Raw genomic sequence first — 27,805 nt, forward strand, 5'->3', positions numbered from 1 at the left:
GTTCCTTATGTACCCACAATTAGTAACAACTTAGGAATTAGCTAGTGGCATTTCCAGTGGGAGGGAGAGAAGAAGGACAAAAATAAAGGGCCACAAATTCAGAATTGTAGATTTTCAAACCATCTTTCAGAATCATGAGCATTCTGATTCAGAAAATGCAGGTGAAAGATGCTTAGGTGCCCTGAAGGGACTTAGGGTCCTGCATCAGCAAGCGACATCTCCAAGTCCAGACTTTCCAAACTGAGATAAAGGACATGACTTGATCCTCAGGCACTGAAACAAAGATGGCTTCTTCTGTGAAGACCCTGGAATTGGCCTAATGATCATTGACTATCATAGCTAGAAGGCAATTATCTAAGTTCTGCAATGCCCAGAATTTAAAATCTTGGCTTATGGATATTTTTTCATCACATAAATTCTTAGCCTGGTCTTCTTAGTTCCTGGTCTTTTGATTACCTGCACTGAGTTTTTTTCTTCTGATGTTCTAGTTAATCAAGAAACAATCCTCCTGTACTCTTCCCCTGTGTGATATCTCCACCAGTATATCCTATATCCTAGCTGGTGAGGTTCAGATGGACCTCACTATGCTGTGGATACAGTCTTTGAAACAGTGCAAACCAAGTGACCTCAAACTCACACCTCTTGGGAAGTCTTCTTCCAAGAAGACTGTGGGGGAATGTCAGATTACATCTCATTCTTTACATGACACCTGACGCCTTGACATTCCGCCCTGTAGAGACTGAGAGGGGACATGCTGGTAATATATCACTTTCTTAGTGATATTATAAATTAGCCATAATCACTCATGATAAGTGACTAAAATTTATTAACAAACTCACGTTGCATATATTTTATTTTAAAAAGCCTAGGTGAACACTTTAGGCCAGGATGGTGACACTATAGCACACGGGCATTGCCTGTATCTACAGTAGATACTAATGACCAAACCCAGCCCTCTGCCCATGTTTGCAAATATGGCCCCAAACCTAGTCAACATGGTCCCAATTCAAGCACCTCTGTACAATGTGATCAGAATTGTTGCCATACAAGGTAATTTTCTGCCCTTGTTGTAAAATGTGAGATTTATATGATAACATGGCTTCTAATTTCCCTTCTAAGAGAAAACACAGAGCAACATTGGGAAGAGAATCATTATACATAAATTGACCCAGTCTATGATTAAAAAATAAGTTATATAAATCATGTTCCTTATACTTTCTTTTACCTTTTAAAAAAAAACATTTTACTGGGAATAGGTAGATATTTGACCTAGCAGTGGAAATGCTGTTAGGTTGCCTGTATTCCATACCCAAGTGCTGGGATTTGATCCCTGCCTCTGGCTCCTGACTCCAGCTAATGTGTGCCTTGGAAGGCATCAGTGATGAGTCAAGTAGTTGTGTTCTTACCATCCACATGGGAGACTGGGATCTGCTCCCACACCCCTACTCCACTAACTTCTGTAGGCATTTAAGGAGGTAACTAGCACACAGGGGCGTACGCTCATGTGCTCTCCCTTTCTATCTCTCCATATCCTCGCCTCTCAAATAAGTAAATAAATAAATAAGTAAATATTTTTTTAAAATGTACTCAAAGCAGTAATACCACATAGCATGCAATGCAATTTTGCATAACTCTCCATAATGCTGTGGAGTAGTGTGAGACCAAACCAACTAATTCGAGGAGAAAGACAGTTTGCTATTTGATGGGATTTTAGGACTGAAAGGGCAGGAAGAGTTTTCTCTCAAAACAGCAGCTTACAAGATTCTTTATTCTATAGACTTTAACCATGGAAAGAGGTTAGCAAAAGGAGTCATGTTTAATCAAAACAAAACTGAAGTCAGAGCTCCAGTTCTAGGCATACCTTTCTCCTTCATGGAAGCTTTATCCAAAACATAAATTAGCTCATAGCGTCCTCCCAGAGACCCAGAGCTACTATAGTGGGTTCCATAGGTTTCCAAAAATGCAAAATATTCTCCTTTTTCATAGGTAGTTGGCAGAGATTTTATATCATCCAAGAAGGTATTTGTCAGCATAACACCCCGATTTTTCATCAGAAATCTTCCCAGTTGAATTACTCCTTTCACAAGCAGAAACATTTTTTCCTTTGTTGTGGATTAGGTGAAGAAGAAAAATAGGAATGTTATCCTCATTATTTCAAATTGAAGCAGCCAGAAACTCTAGAATTTCTACAGGGAATACCTTTTCGTAGCATTGACTGTGTGATCCTTCTTGAGTCTACTGATTTAAAGACTAAACTTAAAATACTATCAGTACCAGAAATCAATGAGGATTTGTGGTATCCAGAACTTTTGCCCATAGCTAGTAGGAGTATAAATTGATACAGCCACTTTGGCGAATTGTCGGGCAGTTTCTCATAAGTACACATCTGCCCTATGATCAGCAATGCCACTCTTAACATACTTACCTACAACCAATGAAAAACTGTCCACATGTATAATAATTTCATAGTAGTGTTAATATGACTAGCTAGGAATTAGAGATAGTTCAAATGCCCATCAACAGAGAACTTGATAAATGATTCATGGAAAATGCTTATTATAACAAAACTATGTATGAATACATTCACGTCCAAGTGAATGTCCAAGAGACATCTCAAAGTTAACTAAAATTTAACTACTTCCTTGCTAGGTGTGCTCTACCCAACATTTCCTCCATCAGCAACTCAACCCTTCTAATTGCTCAGGTTCAAAACCTTGGTATCCTGTTTGACTTTACAAATGTTCTTTCTGAGCTACCACCATCTAGCACCTGGGTTATTGCACAGGTTTTTTATAGACCTCCTTGCTTTTACTCCTAGCACTCAAAATCTCTTCTCAACAGCATGTAGAGGGCTGGTATGGTGGTGCAGTATGTTAAGCTGCCTCCTTCAATGTCAGATCCCTTATTGGAGCACTGGTTTGAGTCCAGACTGCTCCACTTCCCATCCTGCTCCCTGCTAATGTGTACCTGAGCAGGCAGCATATGATCCAAGTAATTGTGCCCCTGCCATGTAGGAGACCTAGGTGGAGTTCTTGGCTCCCAGCTTTGGCTTGGCCCAGCCCCAACTGGTGCAGCCATTTGGGGAAGGAACCATCAGGTGGAAGCTCTCTCTCTTTCTTTCCCTCTCACCTCCCTCCCTTTCTTTCTCCCTCTCCCTTCCTGTCACTGTATCTTTAAAATGAATAAAATAAATCTTAAAAAAGATAAACAGTAGCTAGAGTGATCATTTTACACATTGTGGGGTACGTCAATAGCCTACATAAAGCCCTTGGTGATGGCAACATCTCCTGTCACTCAGGGAAAAGACCACACTGTTAGAGTGGACTCTGAGGGCCTTCCTGATCGACTTCAAGGAAGCTTCTTCCTTCTTCTGGTTCAGTTTGACTGGGTTGTCACATCAGGTTATTTCCTACCTTAGAGACTACTGAACTGCACCTGCCAGATACATCACTGCTGATGGTGACCTCCTCTCCCACCAATCTTGCTCAGCTCTCCTCTCCAGCCTTGAGCTTTCTTTTTGATTCTGTCACCTGTCAGGGATGCCTGGTTTTCTTTCTGCTACTCTACTCTTCTTTTTTTTTTTTTTTTTTTTTTTTTTTTTGACAGGCAGAGTGGACAGTGAGAGAGAGACAGAGAGAGAAAGGTCTTCCTTTGCCGCTGGTTCACCCTCCAATGGCCGCCGCTGCAGCCGGCGCACCGCGCTGATCCTGGCAGGAGCCAGGAGCCAGGTGCTTTTCCTGGTCTCCCATGGGGTGCAGGGCCCAAGCACCTGGGCCATCCTCCACTGCACTCCCTGGCCATAGCAGAGAGCTGGCCTGGAAGAGGGGCAACCGGGACAGAATCCGGCGCCCCAACCGGGACTAGAACCCGGTGTGCCGGCGCCGCAAGGTGGAGGATTAGCCTATTGAGCCACGGCGCCGGCTTCTACTCTTCTTTTTATCCTGTAGCACTTATCATTTCCTAAACACCATGCAGCTCCTTTTGTTTTTCTTTTTGCTATTTATCATTTTTACTTAACTCCCTCTGTGTGCTCTCAACTCCATGAGGACAAGAATCTCTGCCAGTGTGGTTTACAGAAGTACTCTAACACCCAGGACAGGTCACGTAGTAGGTGCAAATAAGTTCTAGTTGAATGATTTAAAGTGTTTTCCAATAATACATTTTGGGTGAGTATGCATTTGAATATAGAAGCAATAAATAGACCATAGAAAATAGTTACCAAATTAAGCATAATGTGAATATTAGAATTATCATTATCATTTTTAATGTGGAAGAAGATGGCTGTGGCACCAGGAAAGGAAGAAGGAACACTGGATCAACATCACTCTGATTACATAAAGGATATTTTATTCTTACTCCAAAGGCCATGAAATAAACTTCAAATTTGGCTCAAGTATTTTAAGAAAACCCACATTGTCAAAATCTCAGGGGTGTCTCACAAAGTAGGCAATTCCACACGCAGTGCACAAAGTTTCATGGCAACATTACTTAGAAATACACACAGGAGTGCACAAAGATGCATTCTTCTAAGGCATTGCAATAAGTGAGCAGAATTCCTTGTGTATTTTATTGCAAATGTGGTGATTATGTAAATTGAATGTTACCAAAATCTCAATCAAAAAGTTTGCTCTGAATTCTGAATCCACATCCTTTGATCAATATCATCAAACATCAGACTCATCAGATTGATCCCATCAGCCAAGATCCCGAGATCCCATCAGATTGTTCCCCCGTCATCATTCCTCTTCCTGACTTTCTAGCTAAATACCTGAGGATTTGAATGTGTCAGTTTATTTTTTTCTCTCTCTCATTATGTCTATCTGCTCAAAATACTTAGGCTTAAAAAAGGGAACTTGGGTAGTTTGAAACCTATCCTTATATTCTCTATAGTAAATGCTCTCAGTCTTACCTTCTGTGAAGAATATGACAAGAATAGTTGGTAAGTTTCATTTTTGGAATACAAAAATCGAAATTTACTCGAGAAACCTTTATCATTATCATCCAAAGACTTGTCTTTTGGAGAAGCTTCTTCAGTCTTATTTGCTTTTGCTTCAGTGGGTGTAAATTTTAGAGCTAAATTTGCATTAAAATTTGATGTCTCTTCTTCAATGATACTTTTGAATGCCTGCATCTGTTCTTCATAGTATTCAGTTCTGAAATTTTTATCAATTTTTGTCTAAAAGAAAGTAACAAAGTGTTACCAAAAACAAGACACAAAACAAAAACAACAGCATAAAAACAAACAAAAATTAAGCAATTATTTGAAAAACTGTGGGAGAAAAGAGTGAAGTGAAAGTGCTAGAGTGGGATTGATGAAGTTCAAATACATGTTCTGTGACTTCAAGGATAGCACACAATAACCTCTCTGTGCTTAGTCCGATTCCCAACCTGGAAAATACAGATGCTCATCATACCCCACCCGGAGTTGGCTAAAAGGCTTCAGTGAGAATGCATAAAGCAGGTTTAGAACATAGTAAGCTTTAGAAACAGGAGTTTGTTGTTGCAGTTAAGATGCTACATGCTAGGGCTGGTGCCGTGGTGCAGTAGGTTAATCCTCCGCCTGCGGCACTGGCATCCCATATGGGCTCTAGTTCTAGTCCAGGCTGCTCCTCTTCCAATCCAGCTCTCTGCTGGGGCCTAGAAAAGCAGTAGAAGATGGCCCAAGGCCTTGGGCCCCTGCACCCACGTGGGAGACTTGGAAGAAGCTCTTGGCTCCTGGCTTTGGATCAGTGCAGCTCCGGCTGTTGCAGCCATCTGGGGAGTGAACCAGCAGATAGAAGACCTCTCTTTCTGCCTCTTCTCTCTCTGTGTAACTCTGACTTTCAAATAAACAAATAAATCTTTAAAAAAAATAGAAATTAAACTTTCAATGAAAACATCTTCTGCCAATTTGGCTATTGTCAGGTATCAATGTGATATGGTTTGGATACGGTTTAAACGTGTTCTCCAAGGTGTCACCTGTTGAAATTTAATTCTCACTGCGAGATATTAAGAGGTAGAAATGTAATATGACTGTGGTGTTTAAGGTGGTGCCAGTGGGAAGTGATTAGGATTAGATAAGTTCCTGAGGGTGGAGACCTAAGATCAAATCTTGGGGCTTTATAAGAAGAGGGAGGGCAACCACCCACCCCCATCACCACACACACTCTTGTGGGGAGCAACTCGGACTAGACTAAGTTACTGGAATTAAGACTTATTCTATGCATCTGTTCTCCCACAATATGGCACTGGGAGAGGAGGAAACAACTTCTACACAGCTGCCTCCAGTTCGACCAATAACCTGCAGGAGCTGATCCTGCTCCTGATTGGAGGAGATCAGCGTACTCGGCGTGTGGGTAGTAGAGTTGGGATTGGTGGAAGAGGACTATAAAGGAGGAGAGAGACAACATGCGCCAGGAACATCTAAGGGGAACATCTATCTGAAGGAACACCTGAGCAGCCCCCGAGAGAGCTGGCCGGCGGTGTGCCGCTCCCCCGCGGAAGTGGGGAAAGTGGCAGGGGGAACCGCCCTTCCACGGAGGTGGAAGGATTGGCAGCCAACCTGGGAAGAACCAGCAGCAAACCCAGGAAGGGCCAAGCAGACAAAAGACAGCGCAGGGTCCTGTGTCGTTCCTCTGCAAATGGGGGAGCGACAACTCTGACCTCCTGTCTCTCGCCTTGGGATGCCCTGGAAGACTCTGCCAGCCAAAGCCCCTCAATCTCGCATCTCCAGAGCCAAGAGCCAAAATAAACCTTATCTTTTTATAACTCACCCAGCCAGTGGTATTGTGTTATTGGCAACAGAAAATGGACTAATACCCAGTGGCAGCAGGTCAGCTTCCTTGTCAGGGAGCTTCCAGATGTGAGTTGCGATTCTTGCCTGGGAAAGGGACACCTGTCTCTTCTGGCAGTGACGTGGATAGGTAGGTGTCTGTGCCACTCAGGGAATGCACAGCTAGTACTGACTGAGGGAAAGGCTGACGTGCTTCTAGTTATTTCAAAGACAGGGCTGCAGGGGAGAACATCCCGCCTCACAGGGAAGAGCAGCCTCACCGCTGTTCCTTCCCTACTTACAGCCTTCCCACTGCCTTAAAATAAAACACAAACTGCACTTATTCTGGGTTACTCTCTCCCTGCCTGCACACCAGCCTGCCAGCCTCCTAACCATCTTCACACCCAAAGGTCTGCTCACCACAGGGTCCTTTCTTTCCTTAAATGTTCTCTTACTCTCTTTCCACAATCTTCTGACAACATACACACACATGCGCACACATGCGCGTGCACACACACACACACACCATGAGCTTTGGCCTGGTTAATTCCTATTTCTTCCAAGTCTAAGCTTAAATATCGCTTCTTTAGGGAAGCCTCTCATGACCTCACAGACTCACAAACCATTCTTGCTAAAAGCGTCCTGTGGCTCCTCTTTTAAAACAAAACAAAATAAAAATGAAAGCAACATCTTTTGTAATTGTTTTTAAATATATCTTCAGATCATAAGCTCCAAGTCATTAGAGACCATGTCTGTCTTATCCACTTGTTGTTTAGCCTCACTGCTTAGTAAAGTGCCTGGCACACAGTAGGTGCTCAATATAAATGTATTAAACTCAACAATAGCTACCGATTATAACTAATACTTATCAAGTGCTCGCTCTGTGCCAGGTATTTATGTGGAGACACACAGAGGAATGACTTCAGCAAGATATCAGAGTAAGACTTAGCAGAGTAGGTCCCTTGTGTATTTGAGCACCTACCCACACACGCAAATATCTCCAAAGAGCAGGGAAATGGTAATAGAGATCACAGAACCTGGGTGTGGCAGAGAAACAAGGACAGATGAATGAAGGATGGCAGGAAAGACTTCTGATGGTACCAATGGCAACTCTCCCCCAGCCCCAGGCAGCACAGTTTGGAGAGAGACACCCTCCAGGTGGAGGAAGGAGATCAAGTGAGAACTGGACTTCGCTGTGGACTCTAGTACTGTGTTCTCACAGCAAAATTCAGTACCAGGCAGGTCCCTATGGCCCCAGACTCTTTGCCAGTAGCTATAGACTGAGGCTCCAGCCCTCATCTCTGTCAAGCCAGGCTCACGAGCCCAGGTCCTCCATCGGCCCTGCACAGCCCCAGACTCCAGGCCTCCATCTCCCTCCCACTTCCCCCAACAGAACTTGGCCTCTAGGACAGCTCCAGTACTAGTCTGGCCCTGGAACCACAGATGGCAGGCTGAGACCTGTGGACACAAGTTTCAGGCTCTCTCAAGTACCAGGCTAGCCCCTGCTGACTCAGAGAGCCCAGCACACCCTAAGGTTAGCCCTGCATCTGCAGCCTTGGACTCCAGGTGCGCCTTAGCTTCAGGATAGCCCCCATGAATATAGGATCTGCTGCCACCAAGGCTCCAGGCCAGCACCCACAGACTTGGGCCCTGGGCCTACTGAGGCTAGCTCACACAGCCCCGCGTGACAGGTGTTCCAGTGCCAGACTGGCCCTTGCAATCTGGTACTCCAGGCTACCACCTGAGGAATATGCCACTAGTCTGACTCCAGTACTAGGTCAACCCCTACGGAGCTCAGATCCATGCTGGCCTTATGGCTGCAAACAGCAGGCCAGTCCTACAGACTCCATCTCCAGGCCAAGCCTGTGTTCACCTAGTGCCAGGTATGTCCTCAGGGACCCAGGACCCAGGCATACCATGATAGACTCTGTCTGTAGGCTCACCCAAATACAAAGCAGATCCAAATGCCCGCAGCCTCCTCACCAGGCCTCAAAGACCTTGGCATCCACACACTCAGCTGCTTGGCCAGTCCTCACAGACCCTGGCTATAGTATGGCACTGAAGGTCTCCAGGATCCAGTGGACCCAGGGTCCAGGTTTGCTCCAGTGGGTCAGACCCTAGGTCAGCTGACCCAAGGATTCTAGCAGTGAGCTACCACCTGCAAACCACTCGAGATGGTTTTCCTAGAATCTCTGGATGGGATGGTTAAAGGGTTTTCCCTTCCGAAGGCAGTCTATAAAGACTGGATTAAGTGCCTGCTTCTTCAACTATGCAGACATACTTGGCCACAAGGGTCAATAATTACCAGTGAAACAGGGTACCTCTAAAGGAATAAAATAAAGCACCAACAGCCAACTATAAGGAAATTACCTTAAATGTAAATAAATTCCCCAGACAAAATAACATAGGATGGCTGAATGGATAAGAAAAAGGTATGCTGCTTATAACAAAGTCACTTCACCTTTAAGGAGACTCATAGATTGAAAGTAAAGGGCTGGGGTTGGTGTTGTGGTACAGGGGTTAAGCTGCTGCCTGTGACGCCAGCATTACCTATGGACACCAGTTCGATTCCCTGCTGCTCCACTTCCAATCCAGCTCCCTGCTAAAGCACTTGGGAAAGCAGCATAGCATAGCCCAAGTAATTGGGCCTCTGCCCCAGTATGGGAGACTTAGATGAGCTCCTGGATCCTGGCTTTAGCCTGGCCTGGATTTGGCCATTGTGGCCATTTAGGGGTAAACCAGTGTGTGAAAGATTTTTCTCCCTCCCTCTCTGTCTGTCTGTATCTTGTCTTTCAAATAAAGAAATAATTTTTTTTTTAAAAAAGAAGAAGGTTAAGGGGATGGAAAAAGACATTTCACACAAATGGAAACCAAAATAGAGCAGAAACAGCTATAATTACATCAGATTAAGCAGACTTTAAGTCAAAAACCATAGAAAGAGACAAGATGATCATCATATAATGATAAATGGGTCAACTCATCAAGAGGATATAACACTTGTAAATATAAATAGAAATAATAAGTATAAATGTAAATATTTGCAAATATAAATTGTAAACATAAATGTATAAAGTAGTTGTTAATGGACCCTAAGGGAGAGAAAAATTACAATAATAATAGGGCACCTACATAGTCCACTTGCAACAAAAGGCAGATTATCCAGGCAGAAAATCAGTGAAGAGGCAATGGAGTTGTACTCTACTTTAGACCAAATGGACTAACAGATCAATAAGAACATTCTATCCAATAACAACAGAATGCACATTCTTCTCAAGTACATGTGGAATATTCTCCTGGGTAAGTTACATGTCAGGCCACAAAACAAGCCTCAAGGAATTTGAAAAGACTGAAATAATATCAAGTATCCTTTCTGACCGTGAGGGTATGAAACTAGAAATCAGGAACAAGAGAAATGTTGGAGAAATTCATATAGAAATTTAATAACATGCTGCTGAACAAGCAATGGATCAAAGAAGAAATTAGAAGGAAAAACTTCAAATATCTTCAGACAAATAAAATGGAAGCATAGCATTTTAAAACTTATGGGATGAGTGCAGCAAAAAGAAATTCTAAGAAGCAAGTTTATAGTGATAGATGCCTGCAATCTAGAATGAAAAAAAAAAAAAAAACTCAAACAACTAATCTCCAGGAACGAGAATAAGACAAACTAACCTCAAAGTTAGTGGAAGGATGGTAATAAGAAAGAATAAAGATAACAGTGATGAGGAGAAATGTACATGCCACAAAATCCCGAGATCTGGATGTGTTCTAAGAAGAGGTTACGGGTGTACGCTGAGGGCGAGATGAGCGATTAGACCGTGATGGTGGGTGAGAGGGTTAAACGCTGGACTTTCAGATTTATGTTCAGGTAAATTCATCGTTAGACATGGAAGTGGCTGCAGTGGGGTGGGAGAGGAAGTTACATGGTAACGGATCAGTGGCAATCCACAGAGATATGGAAGTCACCCAGGATTCTGGCAGGATTTGGGGTGGCTGATTACAATCTGGGTACATTTTGCAAACTCTGTGCATTGCCTAGATCTTACATTTTCATGGTCCCTGAGATTTAAGATTAAGTATAATGAAATTCTGATCTAATTTAGGCTTGTAAATTATTATTTTCAACAGCAAAAGTAAAAAAGATCTAATTTGTAAATGTAATCATCATCCACCCCCCCCATATTTACAGGTTTTAGCTTGTTTTGGGTCATTATTTCTAACTTACAAACTGGTCAGTGAATTTTTACCATATTATGTGACCTCTAATTCTATACCTAGCATTGGTTAAGTGTTTTACTAATTATACTCTAAAAATGAATACTAGTAAATATTTACTGAGGACTTGTTACATGAGAGTAACTTTATGTTCTATATTTTAAGACTCATTGGGGCTAGGGCTGTGGCCTAGAGGGTAAAGCCACTGCCTACAGTGCTGGCATCCCATATGGGTGCTGGTTCGAGTCTCAGCTGGTCCACTTCCAATCCAACTCTCTGCTATAGACTGGGAAAGCAGTAGAAGATGGTCCAAGTGCTTGGGCCCCTGCACCCATGTGGGAGACCCAGAAGAAGCTCTTGGCTACTGGCTTCAGATTGGCTCAACTCTGGCTGTTGTGACCATTTGGGGAGTGAACTAGCAGATATAAGACCTTTCTCTCTCTGCCTCTGTCTCTCTGTAACTCTGCCTTTCAAATACATAATGTTTAAAAAAAAAAGAAAAAGATTCATTTATCTTCACCAAGTAGACTTTGCTAATTCTGTTTTACAGGTGAGAAACAGGCAAAATGATGGTAAGTAATTTGCCCAACATCTCACAGCTACTGAAGGACAGAAGTGGATTCTAACCCATGCAGTGTGTCTCTAAAGCCACATTTCATTTGAGATGAGACACTAAGTTTAGGTAGTCTGAATGTGTCAGAGTAAGAAGTCATTATTTAGGCCTCTTCTCATGTAGCAGACAATCAGTAGAATTCTTCAAAAAATAAAAGACAACAAGTTATTGCCAATAAGCAAAACAAGATTTAAAAAGTTAACTCATGTAAAAAGATTTGTGAGCAGCTACCCTAACATATATTGAGTTTGCAATTGGTAATGGGCTTTAAATAAAGAGGTATAATATGCCTGACTTAGGTAGTATACATATGAGAGGGTAGATGATTCATTCCATTGAGTACTAGAAAGTGAAGAAGAAACCCTTCTGAAAAAAGCTCTATAGAATACTATACAACTGTCAAAAACAATGAAATCCGGTCATTTGCAACAAAATGGAATCAGGAAAACATCATGCTGAGTGAATTAAGCCAGTCCCAAAGGGACAAATATCATATGTTCTCCCTGATCAGTGACAACTAACCAAGCACAAAAAAGGAAACATGTTGAAGTGAAAGGGACACTAAGAAACAGTGACTTGATCGGCCCTTGTCCTAATTGTTGATGTACAATTTAATACTTTATCCTTTTTAGTATTTTTTTGTTCTAGTTAATACTATTGGTTGAACTCTGTAATTAACACACAATTATTCTTAGGAGTTTAAATTTAACTGAAAAGTGATCCCTGTTAAATATAAGAGTAGAAATAAGAGAGGGAGGAGATGTACAATTTGGGACATGCTCAATCGGACTTGCCCCAAATGGTGGAGTTAGAAATGTGCCAGGACTATGGAAGCCCCCTGAGTCCTGTGTGGGAGCAAACTGTTGAAATCTTTACTTAATGTACGCTAAATTGATCTTCTGTATATAAAGAGAATTGAAAATGAATCTTGATGTGAATGGAAGGGGAGAGGGAGTGGGAAAGGGGAGGGTTGCGGGTGGGAGGGACGTTATGGGGGGGAAGCCATTGTAATCCATAAGCTGTACTTTGGAAATTTATATTCATTAAATAAAAGTTAAAAAAAAAAGAAATGTGCCAGGAGATTCCAATACAATCCCATCAAGGTGTCATGTACCAATGCCATCTCACTAGTCCAAGTGATCAATTTCAGTTCACAATTGATTACACTGATAGGTCTAAGAGTCAAAGGGATCACACAAACAAGACTAGTGTCTGCTAATACTAACTGATAGAATCAAAAAGGGAGAGAACGATCCAACATGGGAAGTGGGATACACAGCAGACTCATAGAATGGCGGATGTCCTAAACAGCATTCTGGCCTCAGAATCAGCCCTTAAGGCATTTGGATCTAGCTGAAGAGCCCATGAGAGTATTCTAGGCATGGAAAGCCAAGACACTCTGGCAAAAAACAACAACAACAACAACAACCACAAAACAAAAAAACAAAAAAACCAAAACCTAATTGAAAGATCTCTGAGAGTGAGATCCCCAGTGGAAACCCAATGGAAAGAATGGGCCGGGCCGGCGCTGTGGCTCACTAGGCTAATCCTCCGCCTAGCGGTGCCGGCACACCGGGTTCTAATCCCGGTTGGGGCGCCGGATTCTGTCCCGGTTGCCCCTCTTCCAGGCCAGCTCTCTGCTGTGGCCAGGGTGTGCAGTGGAGGATGGCCCAAGTGCTTGGGCCCTGCACCCCATGGGAGACCAGAAGAAGCACCTGGCTCCTGGCTCCTGCCATCGGATCAGCGCGGTGCGCCGGCCGCAGCGCGCCAGCCGCGGCGGCCATTGGAGGGTGAACCAACGGCAAAGGAAGACCTTTCTCTCTGTTTCTCTCTCTCACTGTCCACTCTGCCTGTCAAAAAAAAAAAAAAAAAAAAAAAAAAGAATGGGCCATCAAAGAAGGAGGTACCTTTCTCTGAAGGGAGGAGAGAACTTCCACTTTGACTATGGCCTTGTAGAAATAAGATCAAAGTCTGCAAGCTCAGGGGGCTTCCATGGCCTTGGCAACTCATGACTAGAGCCTGGGGAGATTGCTGACACCTTAAACAAGAGTGTCAATTTGTTAAGTCAAGAACAGCAGTCACTGTGCACTTACTCCCCATGTAGGATCTCTGTCCTTAATGTGTAATGTGTAGTTCAATGTGAATTAATGATATGACTAGTGCTCATACAGTATTTGGCACTTTGTGTTCTTTGTGGGGGCAAACTGATGAAATCTTTACTTAATATATACTAAATTGATCTTCTGTATATAAAGATAATCAAAAATGAATCTTGATGTGCATGGAATGGGAGAGGGAACGGGAGATGGGAGGGGTGCAGGTGGGAGGGAAGTTATGGGGGGGGGAAGCCATTGTAATCCATAAACTATACTTTGGAAATTTATATTTACTAAATAAAAGTTTAAAAAAAAAAAGAAGCTAACTTAGAAACTTCTGGGGCTGGTGTGTGGTGTAACAGGTAAAGCTGCTGCCTGTGATGCCGGTATCCCATGTGGGCCCCAGTTGGTGTCCTGGCTGCTCTGCTTCCAATCCAACTCCTTCCTAATGTGTCTGGGAAAGTAGCAGAAGATGGCCCAGTGCTTGGGCCCCTGCACGCACGTAGGAGACCTGTAATAAGCAGCTCCTGATTCCTGCTTCAGAGCAGCACAGCCCAGCCTGGATGTTGAGGCCATTTGGGGACTGAACCAGCAGATGGAATCTCTCTCTCTCTCTCTCTCTCTCTCTGTCTCTCCAGATCTCTCTAACTCTGCCTTTCAAATAAATTAAAAAAAAAACACCTTAAAAAAAAAAAGAAATTTCCACTCACCTAAGTTCATATTCTTCTACGTGTGAATATTACATTTGGGTGCTTATTTTCCAAGACAGTAATAGATTCAGATAAGGGGATCACAAGCAGTGGCAGCATGGAGGTGGTGATTTGAGGATTTTTGCAGACCCCTACTCAATGCCAATGGCCTTCTTCCTCAGTTAGAATGCAATACATCTTTAAATACACAATTCCTATCTTCCTATTTACAAGTTTGATACCAAAACTCATCCGGAGGCATTGGTCTCACATGAACTGATAAAAGTCATTTATGGTCTTCATTTGTCCCACTTTGTGTGAACACACATTACTTCTGCTACACAGGTTTTGATGTGCTCAATTATAGGAAGCTGCTCCAAACCCCAGTGACGGTGTATGTAACATACAGGGTGAGGGACACATCCCCTTCCTCAAATCCAAAACATCTGGAAATGCTAAAACATCTGTTTCCATGGAAGTGAAGAGGGGAAACAGTGGTCAGCGCTGGGCAACCTCACCCAGCCCTCATCACTGTCACACAAGTCATCGCTCAGGCAGAGAACCCAAGGGCTGGCCACAGGGCTGAGGACAGGAAAACTGTGGGATGCAAATCAAGGTCAAAACAGCACAGCCATGACCCGCGTTCCAGCCCCAGGGGCCAAGGGCGCCATGTGTGGTGTAGTCTACTTAGAGAGTTGGACTTGAGTAATAGTCTTCAGAAAGATTGTCACCTTCCCCTCACAACATTTTGTGCTCAAGAAGGGCAAATATCTCCCTCAGACTGTGAGAAGCTGGTCTGAGAGACATGGCCCTTGGTCCCATGTGAAAAAGAGCCTGTCAAATGGTCCAGACTTGAAAGATTTTTGCATTCATCAGAAAACAGGATCACTTCCAGTTGCAATGCTTAGAAAAAGGTAATAGTAATTACCCTTAGATTGTGTGTGTGTGTGTGTGTGTGTGTGTGTGTAAGACTAACAAGAAGAGCTTTGTAACAATGGAATCAAGAGAACATTATGGGCCGGCGCTGCAGCTCACTAGGCTAATCCTCTGCCTTGCGGCGCCGGATTCTGTCCCGGTTGCCCCTCTTCCAGGCCAGCTCTCTGCTGTGGCCAGGGAGTGCAGTGGAGGATGGCCCAAGTGCTTGGGCCCTACACCCCACGGGAGACCATGAATGAAACCATTTCAAGAAATATCATAACTTCTCATTCAGAGTAAGCTTATTATTGCTCTTTATTATATCTTGCTTCTGCCAAAGAAGGCATCTCTAAAGGTGATATACGCTAATATTTGAGTAGGGCAGGGATCCAATTTGTGAGGGTTCTTGAGAATCAGGTAAATATAAAGAAGATAGCAAGTCTGGGGTGGCACTATGCAGAATAAAATAATTTTTTTCCTTTTTTAAAAAAGATTTGTTTGGAAGTCGGAGTTAGAGAAGGGGAGACAGAAAGCGATCTTCCATCTACTAGTTCACTCCCAAGATGGCTGCAACAGCCATTACTGGACCAGGCTAAAGCCAGGAGCCAGAACCTTCTTCTGGGTCTCCCATGTGAGTGGCAGAGACCTAAGCATTTGGGCCATCCTCTGCTCCTTTCCCAGGTCATTAGCACAGAGCTGGATCCTAAGTGGAGCAGCCAGGAGAGAAAGAAACTGGCACTCACACGGGATGTCAGCCTTGTAGGTAGCTTTACTTGCTGTGCCACAGCACCAGCCCAAGAAAAATAATTTTAAGAAATAGTTTTATAAGAATTAGAATTTTCTTTGAATGTTAGAAAAAAAAAAGGTGACAGAGAAGAGGGAAGGAAAGGAAAGCAGGATGGAAGAGAGCAAACTTAGTAGTAAGGAGTAGTGCCTCACTACTTCAGTCAGTACAAATTTAACTGTAGCTCTCTCACAACCTCAGATGACTTTACCATGGAGTCTAGACACTTGCCAAATCTTCATCACTAGATGACTGAGAATTCATGATGACTCTGTACATTTCTAAGGAGACCCACGATATAACTCCTCTCTAAGTAAGTCTCATGTTCACAATAACTTCTTCTTATCCTGGATTTTTCACAGTATTTATAATTAAACTTACTGAAGAGACTTTTCATCCAAAAGCTGAACAATGATAAGACTTACTTCATAGGCCAAAACAGCCACATTCCAGGGTTTTCGATAGTGTGTCAAAGTGTTCCCATCCCAAACACGGTCACAGAGTCCGTGGTAGTACTCGTTGTCAAAAGGTGTGGCTAGGGGATCCATCCCTAAAATGTTGATCCTGAGAAAGAAGAGAGTAGCATCAGGCGTGTGGAAACAGCACAGCCAGTGCCAGGCAGCCCTATGTAGCTGGGCAAAGTGAGACAGCTTCGGGTCGTGTCACCAGCACCTGATATATGTGCAGTATAATCAGGAACAGAAGCAAGAGCCTGTTCAACTTGGCTCTGTCTCTGGCAGAAAGCATTTCTTAGGAGGGCCTTATAAACTCTTTTAGGTAACCAAGGCCCTGTTTAGTGAGCAATGAAAGAAATGCAGTAAGTAGGGCACATGGGACCATCTGGCTCCTGGAGTCTTAACGCCACTGCTGTAACTCTTACCTAACTTCTTTTAGTGAGCCGAGAGCCAATGCTGTAATACCAACTATTTAAATTATTTGAGAACAGAGCATCCCAGGGGGGCAGTATAATGCATGCATGCAATTTTTCATATGTGAATCAACAGGGGGATTCTTTTGTCTTTCCCTGTTCTCTTTAAACTTAACCCGTTTCTCCTGCATTGTCTCATGGCTTGGCGATAACCTCATTCCCTACAGGCTTATGTTATTCCTAGTATATTTTCCAAGAGGAACACAAAAATTCAGCATCCTGGCAAGGCATTTTCAAAAATTTTCCTTGTTTCCCACCCCCCAGCAAAATGTTTTTATTTGGCAAGCTTTAATTCATCCATAAGAATCTGGTTTAACTTTAAAATGGTTAAGTTTGATTTGTGGGCTTAAACACAGTATATGGACTAGGTGTAATTAAGTCTTTGTGGAGTACAGGTTTATTATCAGAGGAACATAGCTTTACTGTCAAGGAGATATCTGAATTAAGTGGTCCCAATCCAGTCAGGCAAGAATGGAGGTTTGATCCTCAAATCTGTAACTTATTTGGCACAAAAACAAATTCAGCTATTGTTCTGGTCCACATTCCTACCTCTAACAGCTCTAAGTCTGGGCTGCAAATCCAGATGTTGGCTGCAAGAGCCATTTGAGTGTGGATGACCTAGTGCAAACCCTTTGCCAATGCAAGGAAAACAGCTGGAAGAGTATCCCATTGCAGTGGGTTAGTTAAAAACAGCATCTTCATGTAAGGAGTATATCTTAAGTAAACTTTGAAGCTACAAATAAAATTAATGTTATGATTCAACTTCAACAGAAGACAAGGAATGGATACAAAATGACAATCTTTCTCAGGGCTGACAGAGATAACATTAACTGTCATCCCCCACATCCTATCCCACTAGAAATGGCTTTCATGGCAATCACTATGGTCCCAAAATTTGCATGCAAGACCAAAAATTACATCTATTGAGTCAGAAACAAAAAAAAGAAGAACACTAAGAAACAGCCCCATTACAGAGCTGGATTCCTTTCTTTACATTTTGTCCTCCATGATCGAAATTTTGATTCCAATTCTTCCCCCATCCTTGCACCTCCACCCTTGCCAGGGTCTCATCACTGCAAAGCACACCTCCTTCCTCCTGGCCTTCGTGATGGGCCTTGTGACTTGCTGAGTGACACTGGGTCAGCTCTGAGCCCGCCGGAGAGGGCCTCCCACACTTCCTTTTGCTCCACTGCATTTATGCCATTGCCTCGAGACAGGCTTCCTCTGAGCAGCCCTTGACCCTTCCGGGGACCCCCGGACCTCAGCGAGCAGCAGAGCCACCCTGGCCACTGCCATTGCCACTTGAGGCGGAGGTGCCAGTGATGCCCGGTCTTGTGAGCAATACTTATTTTTATGTCACGGAGATTTTGCTGTACCTTCCACCTCCAGAACATATAAAACTGGAAATAAATGACCACGTTTGTTTCTTAAACAAAGCCTCAACTACATCTTTATTCAGTAGTGAACTCCCCACTCCTGTGTGTCTGCATGAACAGAGATCCTCTCTTTACTTTCAATGAATAAAACATTTTTGTTTAGAATGATGATTAACTCTTAGGTGACTGCAGTATTTAGTATGGTGTACTGTTTGTAATAGCAGGAGGACAATAGTAGCATTATAAATACAGTCTTTGTTTCATGAGAATTTTTTAGGTTAGGAAGTTGGACATACAATTACCAATTTAAAAAAAAAAAAAAACAGTCCAAGGAAGAATACACTTTGTGCCAAGTCAGGGGTCCGTGTGAGTGCTATGTAATGTAGATTTCCAAGAGGGAGACCACCCCGTGGGATAGCTTTATGGCTTTCAGAAAAAGTGACATTGGATTTGGGTTTTGAAGGGTGCTAAAAGAACAGGAGGAAAAGTGTGGGCAAGAGATGCAAATGTGGATGGCATATTTTGGGAGTAGTGGGCTGTAGATTGTCTGTTTGCATATCACATACGGGAATTTGGACAAGTGATACCTTCTGGTACCTTTTGAGTGTGACACGTAATATTTTTATATAGCTGCAGAGATATAATTTTTTCTTGCATGCTGTAAATATCTACATTTCAAAATTTAATTATTTGGCCACTTTAAAAAAATCTAATGAATGTAAATGCTATTGTTAGGGTGGGTCACTATAGTAGTCATATTTCTTATAACAGCTTTAGTTTCACAGCGAAGTTGCATAAAATATGCAGATTTCCTACAAACCTTGTGTTCCTTTATAGTCTCAAAATTTTTGTTTCTCCCATAGAATTTAACAACATGATGTAGCTTACGCTTGTAAGGTTTTTACTGTCCCTTTGTCATACTTTACTATACCAAAAATATATTGAGATTTTAAAAAATTAAGTATCTTTTGACCATAGGGCCTATGTGTAAAAATTTTTGTTACTAATAATATGGGTATATATTAAAATTTTTGAATCATTGCCAATATAATTTTACTTAGGTTTAGCAATCACAATCAAGTTAATGAAATATTTTTTAAAATCAGATCACTTCCATCCATGGGTATTACTTAGTGCTAGGAAGAGATATGTATCCACATTAATTTCATTTATACTTTCCATTTTTACAGACTTTTACAGATTTAAATGTTAAGAAACTTTATGCAAATAAAAATAGGACTTTTATTATAGCAATGTCACTCAATTCTTTGATCTTCTGAGTTACATACCAAAAAAGATTACATACTAATCTTTCATCAAAAATTTTTATAGTCCATTATCTGACAGCAGATTAAAACATTTTTCAATGTTGTTGGTAACAAAAATTAGTGACCACGTAGCTTCCACGGCATTAGAGTCCAGCTGAGTACCAAGATCTGGAGTTGCTTCCTCGTTTTCCTACCCAATAGCAAAATGTGGGATGGTTAGGGGTATACTCTGATTTGCAAAAGTGGGAGATAAATGATTGTAAAAAAAAAAAATAGGGTCAAGGAGAGGGCTGGGGGCTGGCACTGTGTAAAGCTGCCACTTGTGACACTGGCACACATATTGGGGGGTCAGTTCTAGTCCCAGTTGTTGTTTCCCATCCATGTTTTTTTCTAATACACCTGGGAAGGCAGCTGAAGATGGCTTAAGTGCTTGGGCTCCTGCAAACCACGTGTGAGACTAGGGCAGAGTTTGATTCCTGGCTTTGGCCTGGCCCAGACCTAGCTGTTGTAGGTATTTGGGGAGTAAAAGAGCAGATAGAAGACCTTCCTCCCTTCCTCTCTCCTTTCCTCTCTCTCCCTCCCTTCCTCTCCCTCTCTCCCTCTCCCTCCCTCTCTCCCTCTCTATCCCTCCCTTCCTCTCTCCCTCCCTTCCTCTCTCTCTCTCACACACACACATACACACACCCTTTGCCTTTCAAATAAATTATTTAAGAAGGAAGGGGGCTAATGTTGCAGCAAAGCAGGTTAAGCTACAGCCTGCAATGCCGCCATCCCATATGGGCACTGGTTGGAGTCCCAGCTGTACCACATCCGATCCAGCTTAATGCACCAAGAAAAGCTGTGGAAGATGGCCCAAGTCCTTGGGCCCCTACACCCATGTGGAAAACCTGAATGAAACTCTTGGCTCCTGGCCCCATGTGGGAGACCTGGATGAAGATCCTGGATTCAACCTGGCACAGCCCTGACCATTACAGTATTTGGGGAGTGAACCAGCAGATGGAAGATCTCTTCCTCTGTATCTCCCTCTAACTTTGCCTTTCAAATAAATTAAATAAATAAATAAAACAAGGAGGAGAGGGCTTGACAACTTGAATGTACCTGAGACATCTGTCATCAATTTTATGAAAAAAATGTACAAATGGAAGTGGATGATTTATTGTTAAATAATTAATAAGAAAGGAAAACCTTAACGCTTACCTGTCACCACTCTGGAAAGTTTTTGCACACCCATGGTGTGTATACCCTAAGTTTCAAGGTTATTGCTGCACAAAGCACCAAATTAGCCTGTTGGCTGGGTCTACCTGGAAAGTGACAGTGAAGCTGATGCAAGATCTCACAGCTAGGAAAGAAATGTTTCAAAAGCTTCTGACTTGGTTCCACTAGAGACGGTCAGTCTTGTCTAGAATGAGCCAATTTTTTTTTTCTCTTAAGAAACATGAAAACTTCCATGCAAAGGCATCGCCTGGGAAATTAAGAAAACAACAAGTGTTCTTGGGCAGCACTTGGAGATGCCTGCTTTCACACCTGCATCTAGAACCAGAGGCAGTTCCAATTTACCAGGTGAACCGAAAAGTTCCCTTCACAGAAGTGGCGTGATGCTGAGATCACAAAAAAAGTGTAAGCCTAACATGTTGCAAATCATCTACAGCTGGTTGGGATTTATTTATTTTTTTCAAAGAATGAGAGATGGATTGGAGGGCTTCCCTAAACACTTCTGGAGAATCTCAAACGCCTACAGCTGAAGAGGCTGGATTGAAACAGTCTTGACACAACTGAATTCTTCTGTCCTAAGGATTTCAAGGAGTGAGTCCTTCAGATGCGATAAAGTATGAATTGGTCATCACAAGTCCTTCTGACTTTCCTACACAAAACAATCTGACCGTGTGGGACAGCTGAGAGGACTTGAGGTTTTCCAGACGAATTGTGTAGAAGCAGGTTATAAGCATGCTGCTGGGGCTGGCGCTGTGGTGCAGTGGGTTAAAGCCCTGGCCTGAAGCGCTGGCATCCCATATGGGCGCTGGTTCTAGTCCCGGCTGCTCCTCTTCCAATCCAGCTCTCTGCTGTAGCCTGGGAAAGCAGTACAGGATGGCCTTGTACTTGGGCCCCTGCATGTGGGAGACCTGGAAGAAGCTCCTGGCTCCTGGCTTTGGATTGGTGCAGCTCTGGCCGTTGCGGCCATCTAGGGAGTGAACCAGCGGATGGAAGACCTCTCTGTCTACCTCTCTAACTCTGTCTTTCAAATAAATAAAATAAATCTTTAAAAAAAAAAAAAAAGCATGTTGCTGTGAGGGGGTGGTTAGGGTGCTATCTCCTACTGCCTCTAGTTCACATACAGTCCAGAGCTGCATGTGAGAATAATGGAAGAAGCTTATACTTTGTGTTAATAACATTGAAGAATATCATAAATTACCTAAGTGTCGCTCCCCCTCTTCGTGGAGGAACGACACAGGACCCTGCGCTGTTCTTTCGTCTGCTCGGCCCTCCCCGGGTTTGCTGCTGGTTCTTCCCGGGTTGGCTACTATCCCTTCCACCTCCGTGGAAGGGCAGTTCCCCCTGGCCACATTCCCCACTTCCGCAGGGGAGCGGCACACCGCCGGCCGGCTTTCTCGGGGGCTGCACGGGTTCCCTTAGATGTTCCCCATAGATGTTCCTGGTGCATGCCGTCTCTCTCCTCCTTTATAGTCCTCCTCCGCCAATCCCAACTCGGCTGCCCACACGCCGAGTACGCTGCTCTCCTCCAATCAGGAGCAAGTCCCACAGTTTATTAGTTGAACTGGAGGCAGCTGTGCGGAAGCTGTTTACTTCTCTCCCAACGCCATGTTGTGGGAGAGCAGATGCATAGAATAAGTCTCAATTTCAGTAACTTAGTCCAGTCCGGATTGCTCCCCACAGATCCCCCTTTCTTTTTATTTTTTGGCGTTGATACGCGCCTGTCTTCGGTGTCCCGCGGCACACACTCTGCTCTACTTGCTAGAGTTGCCACAGGCTCTTACAAGTCCTATCAATCAGGAAAACCGAATCCGGGTCCTCTCTTCGCCATTGTGAGGAGGTTTTTAGGCGCTGATGCGTGCCTGTGTTCGGTGCCCTGCAGCGCATGCTCTGCTCTGCTAGAACTGCCTGCAGGTGTTTACAAAACCTATCAGGCAAACCGAATCCAAGCCTTCTCATTGCCGTATTGTGGGGGAGACTTATTAGTGTTGGTTTGTGCCTATCTTCGGTGACCTGCAGCTCATACTCTGGTCGAGCTGCTTGCTGGCGCTTACCGCCTTAATCAGGCAGACCGAATCCAAGCCTCCTAATTGTTGCATTGTGAGGAAGCCTTACTGATGTTAATTCGTGCCTGTTTTCGGTGACCTGCGGCGCATAAGCTGCTAGCCGCCGCAGGTGCTCATCGTGCTCATCGCCTCACTTAATCAGGCAGACCGAATCCAAACTTTCTCGTTGCCATGTTGAGGGGAGGCCTTATTTTTCTCTATTTCTCTATCTCCGGGTATTCCTATTTCTCCCATTTTACTTCTATCTTCCAGCATTCCTATTTTTCTCACTTTACTTCTAAACTTCTGTTTCTCTTATCCCTGCGGCTTTCCGGCACCTCGCCCCGCCGGCGGGTTCCCGGCTCTGCGCCGCTTCAGCCCGCGCGCCTCTCTCATCTGCGCAGCTTCCCGGCTTTGCGCGGCTCGGCTTCGCGCGCTCCGCGGTCTCCACGCTTAACCCTTTCACGTCTGAACCACGGCCTACGCCAGCCCCGTTCCCTATCTACTCACGCCCCGTGCTCTCTCTGCACGCGGCGGCTTCCGCGAGTAACACAGCGTAGCTTACGTGTCCGCCACTAGCATTCAATCTAAGTTCCCCGGGCTAGCCTGGCGAATTCAACCCAGCGTACGTCTCCGCCCCACGATTTGGCTTCCCGTCCTTTGCTCCCCGGGCTAATCAGACGGATCCCAATCTGGCTTACGTCTCAGCTTCTGGTTTCAACTTTTCGCCCCCTATTCCCGGGCTAACTTGAGAACCCCAAAGTGGCTTTCGTGTCCGCCTTGGCCTGCCCCCCGCGGCTTCAATTTCCCTAACATTTTTCTCTACCCGGTATGTTTCCCCAAACTTTCCTCCAACGATATTCCTCCCTCATTTCTCCTGGCCTCTCCCCACAGTCCGCGTCCGAGTCTGTTTGTTCTAGCTTTCACTTTCGCTTTCGACCTTAGAGATTTCTCCCAGCTTCCCCCCGTAGTCCGTATCCGAGTCTATGCCTAGGCTTTCAATAGCTCCTTCCGGCACCTTTATCGTCCGGCTTTTCCCTAGGCTGTTTGCTAGTCTCTCTCTCCGGTAATTTCCCACTTCTTCCTGTTTCTTCCCTCCTGAGTTTCATATCCGTCCTAAGTTTCCTAATCCGAGCTGGGTTTCCTATCCGAGTCACGGCACCATTATGTCGCTCCTCCTCTTCGTGGAGGAACGACACTAAACCCTGCCTAGGCTTCATATCCGAGTCACGGCACCATTATGTCGCTCCCCCTCTTCGTGGAGGAACGACACAGGACCCTGCGCTGTTCTTTCGTCTGCTCGGCCCTCCCCGGGTTTGCTGCTGGTTCTTCCCGGGTTGGCTACTATCCCTTCCACCTCCGTGGAAGGGCAGTTCCCCCTGGCCACATTCCCCACTTCCGCAGGGGAGCGGCACACCGCCGGCCGGCTTTCTCGGGGGCTGCACGGGTTCCCTTAGATGTTCCCCATAGATGTTCCTGGTGCATGCCGTCTCTCTCCTCCTTTATAGTCCTCCTCCGCCAATCCCAACTCGGCTGCCCACACGCCGAGTACGCTGCTCTCCTCCAATCAGGAGCAAGTCCCACAGTTTATTAGTTGAACTGGAGGCAGCTGTGCGGAAGCTGTTTACTTCTCTCCCAACGCCATGTTGTGGGAGAGCAGATGCATAGAATAAGTCTCAATTTCAGTAACTTAGTCCAGTCCGGATTGCTCCCCACACCTAAGCATTTGTTTTGCGATCTCTTCTTAAATACTAATTTGATTACATACCACTCTTGTATAGTCTTAATTCAAACATTTGGGTAATAAACAGCTGCTTAAGAAGTTTGATTTTTAGGGTAAGTTCTGCTTTGGTGTCAAGGTGTTGGCTTACAGACTTTGTAGTGATTGAGAGAAATGGGGGTGGTGGTGAGGGTGGGGGTCTGAGAGGAGGGTCAGGTGGAATAGTGGGAAAAACAGAGTTTTATATGAGTCACAGATACTTGGGTCTGAGTTCTTCTAGGAACTACTTAGCCACATGGCCCTCATTATCCCACTCAGTTTATCTCTGCAATCCCTCAGTTTATCTCTAAGAATCCCACAGATTATAAAAATCTATAGAGATGGAATGTGCAAAAATATTTTGAAAAGGTCCAAGCATTATGCAAATGAAATCTGTCATACAACAGCAGGTTTTGTGAGACTTCATGTGTCACAGGTCTGCACTCACAGTAGTGAGGAATTTCATAAACAGTGTTGATGGACTGATTGCATCAGGGCACTTCACTTGTACTCCAGCAGCTGACCGTCGCCCATCGCAGTGGCCCCACCCTCTTAGCCTGGAAGGCTCAGCCTGTGGTGTTCCCCGACACAAACCCTGACCATAGTAAAGCAGGAGGTATTTAAAAATTCCTAGCCAGCTCGCTGGGATGCCTCATCGCGAAACTCCCTGGCAAATGCTACGTAGCAAATTTGTCTTTGCCTTGAACAAAGGAAACAAATAGATTTGAATGACTGTTTTTCAGCTAAGTGGGCCAAAATTTCTGTATTCTTTTCCTATAAGACACACTTTAACTTTGCATGGAGTGAGAATAAATAACATATGTAATTCCCTGCCTTAGATGTCTTGTTTAGATTAGGAAGACGACTTTCTTGGCTCCCAAACAAAGCAAAGTGAAGCAGTAATTGGTTTTCACCATGGATGCAGCTTCCTGGAGGAAAGCAGCAAAACCAGTACTGATTCATTCATATTTGTTGTGATCTGGTTACAGGGTTTTGGACAAACCCCATATCATTAGCTGCCACTTCCTAAGGGGGCCTTGCTGAGCTTGGGATGCAAGACCGACCATTTGATTCAAGATTCCCATCTTTAGGCTAAGAGCCAAAGGCATTGTGGGTAAACTGGAATGCTGCTTAGACAAGACTTTATGAAGCGAGCAAAGCATGCGTGAAATTTTTTATCTCGTGTCCAACTCTTGCTTTCCTGGCATTTTTTTCTTATTTCAATTGAAGATGTGAAAGTTTTCATCCAACCCAGAGAGAGGAGACATCTCCAGTTCCTGCCAAATCTGATACAGAGGAACTGCCTGGTACCCAAATCTCTCGACCTCAGCACCACTGATGCTCTGCTTTGGGCTGTCCTGCGCACTGTAGGATGTTTATTGTCATCCCTGGCCCCTATTCCCTAGATGCCAGTAACACTCCCTACCTCTGCCCTTTCCAAGTTGTGACAACTAAAATGGGCACCACCAGATGTACCCTGGGGTAAAATCACCCCTGGAAGAGAACCAACTACTTTAGTCCCTCCATCAGCCTTACTGCCCTCTCTCCCATCTTCTTTCCTCTCCCAGTTCTCAGTCTCGGGGATGGCATTTTGACTATGAATTTCTTTCCAGGGGCCTGGTTTCAGCCTTGCCTGATAGCGATTGCCAATGTTTTAGAAAGCACCTATGTATTGGTTTTCATTCATCAATGAGTTCATGCATTTATCCAATTTTCAAGTATTCATTGAGCAACTACTATAAACAAGGCACTAAGACTGTGTGGAAAACCAGCTACATTACATTACAGGTATAACATAGAGCCATAAGCCATCTCTGTCAATGTATTGCTGCATGAAAGGAGACAATTTTCCAATAAATCCACCTGAGGTGACTTTACCAAAAACAGCTCAGAGCAGCTGTTGATGAGTTCATGGCAGTATCCTTGGGATGCTTTCGTGGAACAGAAAAGAACAGAACCTTAGCTCTTTGTAATTTTCCCAATTCCTGGAGCACAGGTCTCTGCATATCAGAAGTATGGTAATTTCTTACATGGCCTTGGCAACTCATTACTAGAGCCTGGGGAGATTGCTGACGCCTTAAACAAGAGTGTCAATTTGTTAAGTCAACAACAGGAGTCACTGTGCACTTACTCCCCATGTAGGATCTCTGTCCTTAATGTGTAGTTCAATGTGAATTAATGATATGACTAGTGCTCAAACAGTATTTGGCACTTTGTGTTCTGTGTGGGGGCAAACTGATGAAATCTTTACTTAATATATACTAAATTGATCTTCTGTATATGAGGATAATTGAAAATGAATCTTGATGTGCATGGAATGGAGAGGAAGCGGGAGATGGGAGGGGTGCAGGTGGGAGGGAAGTAATGGGGGGAAAAAGCCATTGTAATCCATAAGCTATACTTTGGAAATTTATATCTACTAAATAAAAGTTTAAAAAAAAAGACTAAATGTAATAAGAAAATAGCATCATTAAACTGTTAGTAATTTTCTTCAACTAGTTGTTTTCAAATTGTCTGTTGCTAGAACCCTGCTTCCATCGTCTGATCTTGTAATCATTGAGAAGCTTCAAAATAGGGCAGCGGATGTGGGTGCTTGTGTAGAAGCTAAGACACCACTTGGGACATCTGCATCTTATATTGGAGTGTTTGGGTTCGAGTCCTGGCTTCATCCCCAACTCCAGCTTATTGCTGGTGTGCACTGGAGGCGATTAGTCAGGTTCAAGTAGTTGGGTCCCTCCCAATGCACGTGGGAGACCTTGACAAAGTTACCAGCTCATCAGCTTGACCAGCCTCAGCTACTGCAGGCATCTGAAGAGCGACCCAGTGGATGGGGGCACTCTCTCTCTCTCTCTTCCTCTCTCTCTCTTCCTCTCTCTCTCTTCCTCTCCAACTTTAGTGTCTCTACCTTTTGAATATTAGGAATATTATGGTTAGTTGTGAATTAAAATGATGGCAATAGAGTAGACTGAAATTATGTTTCTGTAAAAAATTTTACAAAAATGAAAAGAAGGAAGGAGGGGAATTGAGGAAGGGAAAAAGGAGGGAGGGAAGTATGGTTATCTTAGAATTGTACCTATGAAATACATGAAATCTGTTCTCTTTATGTTAATAAAAAGTTTTAAAAATTAAAAAAAATTCTCTTTGAAATACCATGTAA

General features: G+C 43.8%; 1 protein-coding gene across 3 annotated transcripts in view; it reads right to left on the reverse strand.

The window, feature by feature from the left end:
* C9 (complement C9) overlaps positions 1–27,805 on the reverse strand; it is a 222,970-nt gene that overhangs the window by 178,462 nt on the left and 16,703 nt on the right. For all 3 annotated transcript variants that reach the window (XR_016220048.1, XM_089312520.1, NM_001082346.1), the window contains 3 exon segments: positions 16,489–16,627; positions 4,910–5,176; positions 1,862–2,102 (listed from right to left, as the gene is read on the reverse strand). Coding sequence is in view for 2 of the 3 variants with exons in the window: in XM_089312520.1 (XP_089168646.1) it covers positions 1,862–2,102; positions 4,910–5,176; positions 16,489–16,627 (647 nt within the window). In the remaining variant the exon portion in view is untranslated.

Source organism: Oryctolagus cuniculus, chromosome 14 (genome assembly GCF_051225735.1).
Source record: "Oryctolagus cuniculus isolate XC-2025 breed Fujian yellow rabbit chromosome 14, ASM5122573v1, whole genome shotgun sequence".
Classification (NCBI taxonomy): domain Eukaryota; kingdom Metazoa; phylum Chordata; class Mammalia; order Lagomorpha; family Leporidae; genus Oryctolagus; species Oryctolagus cuniculus.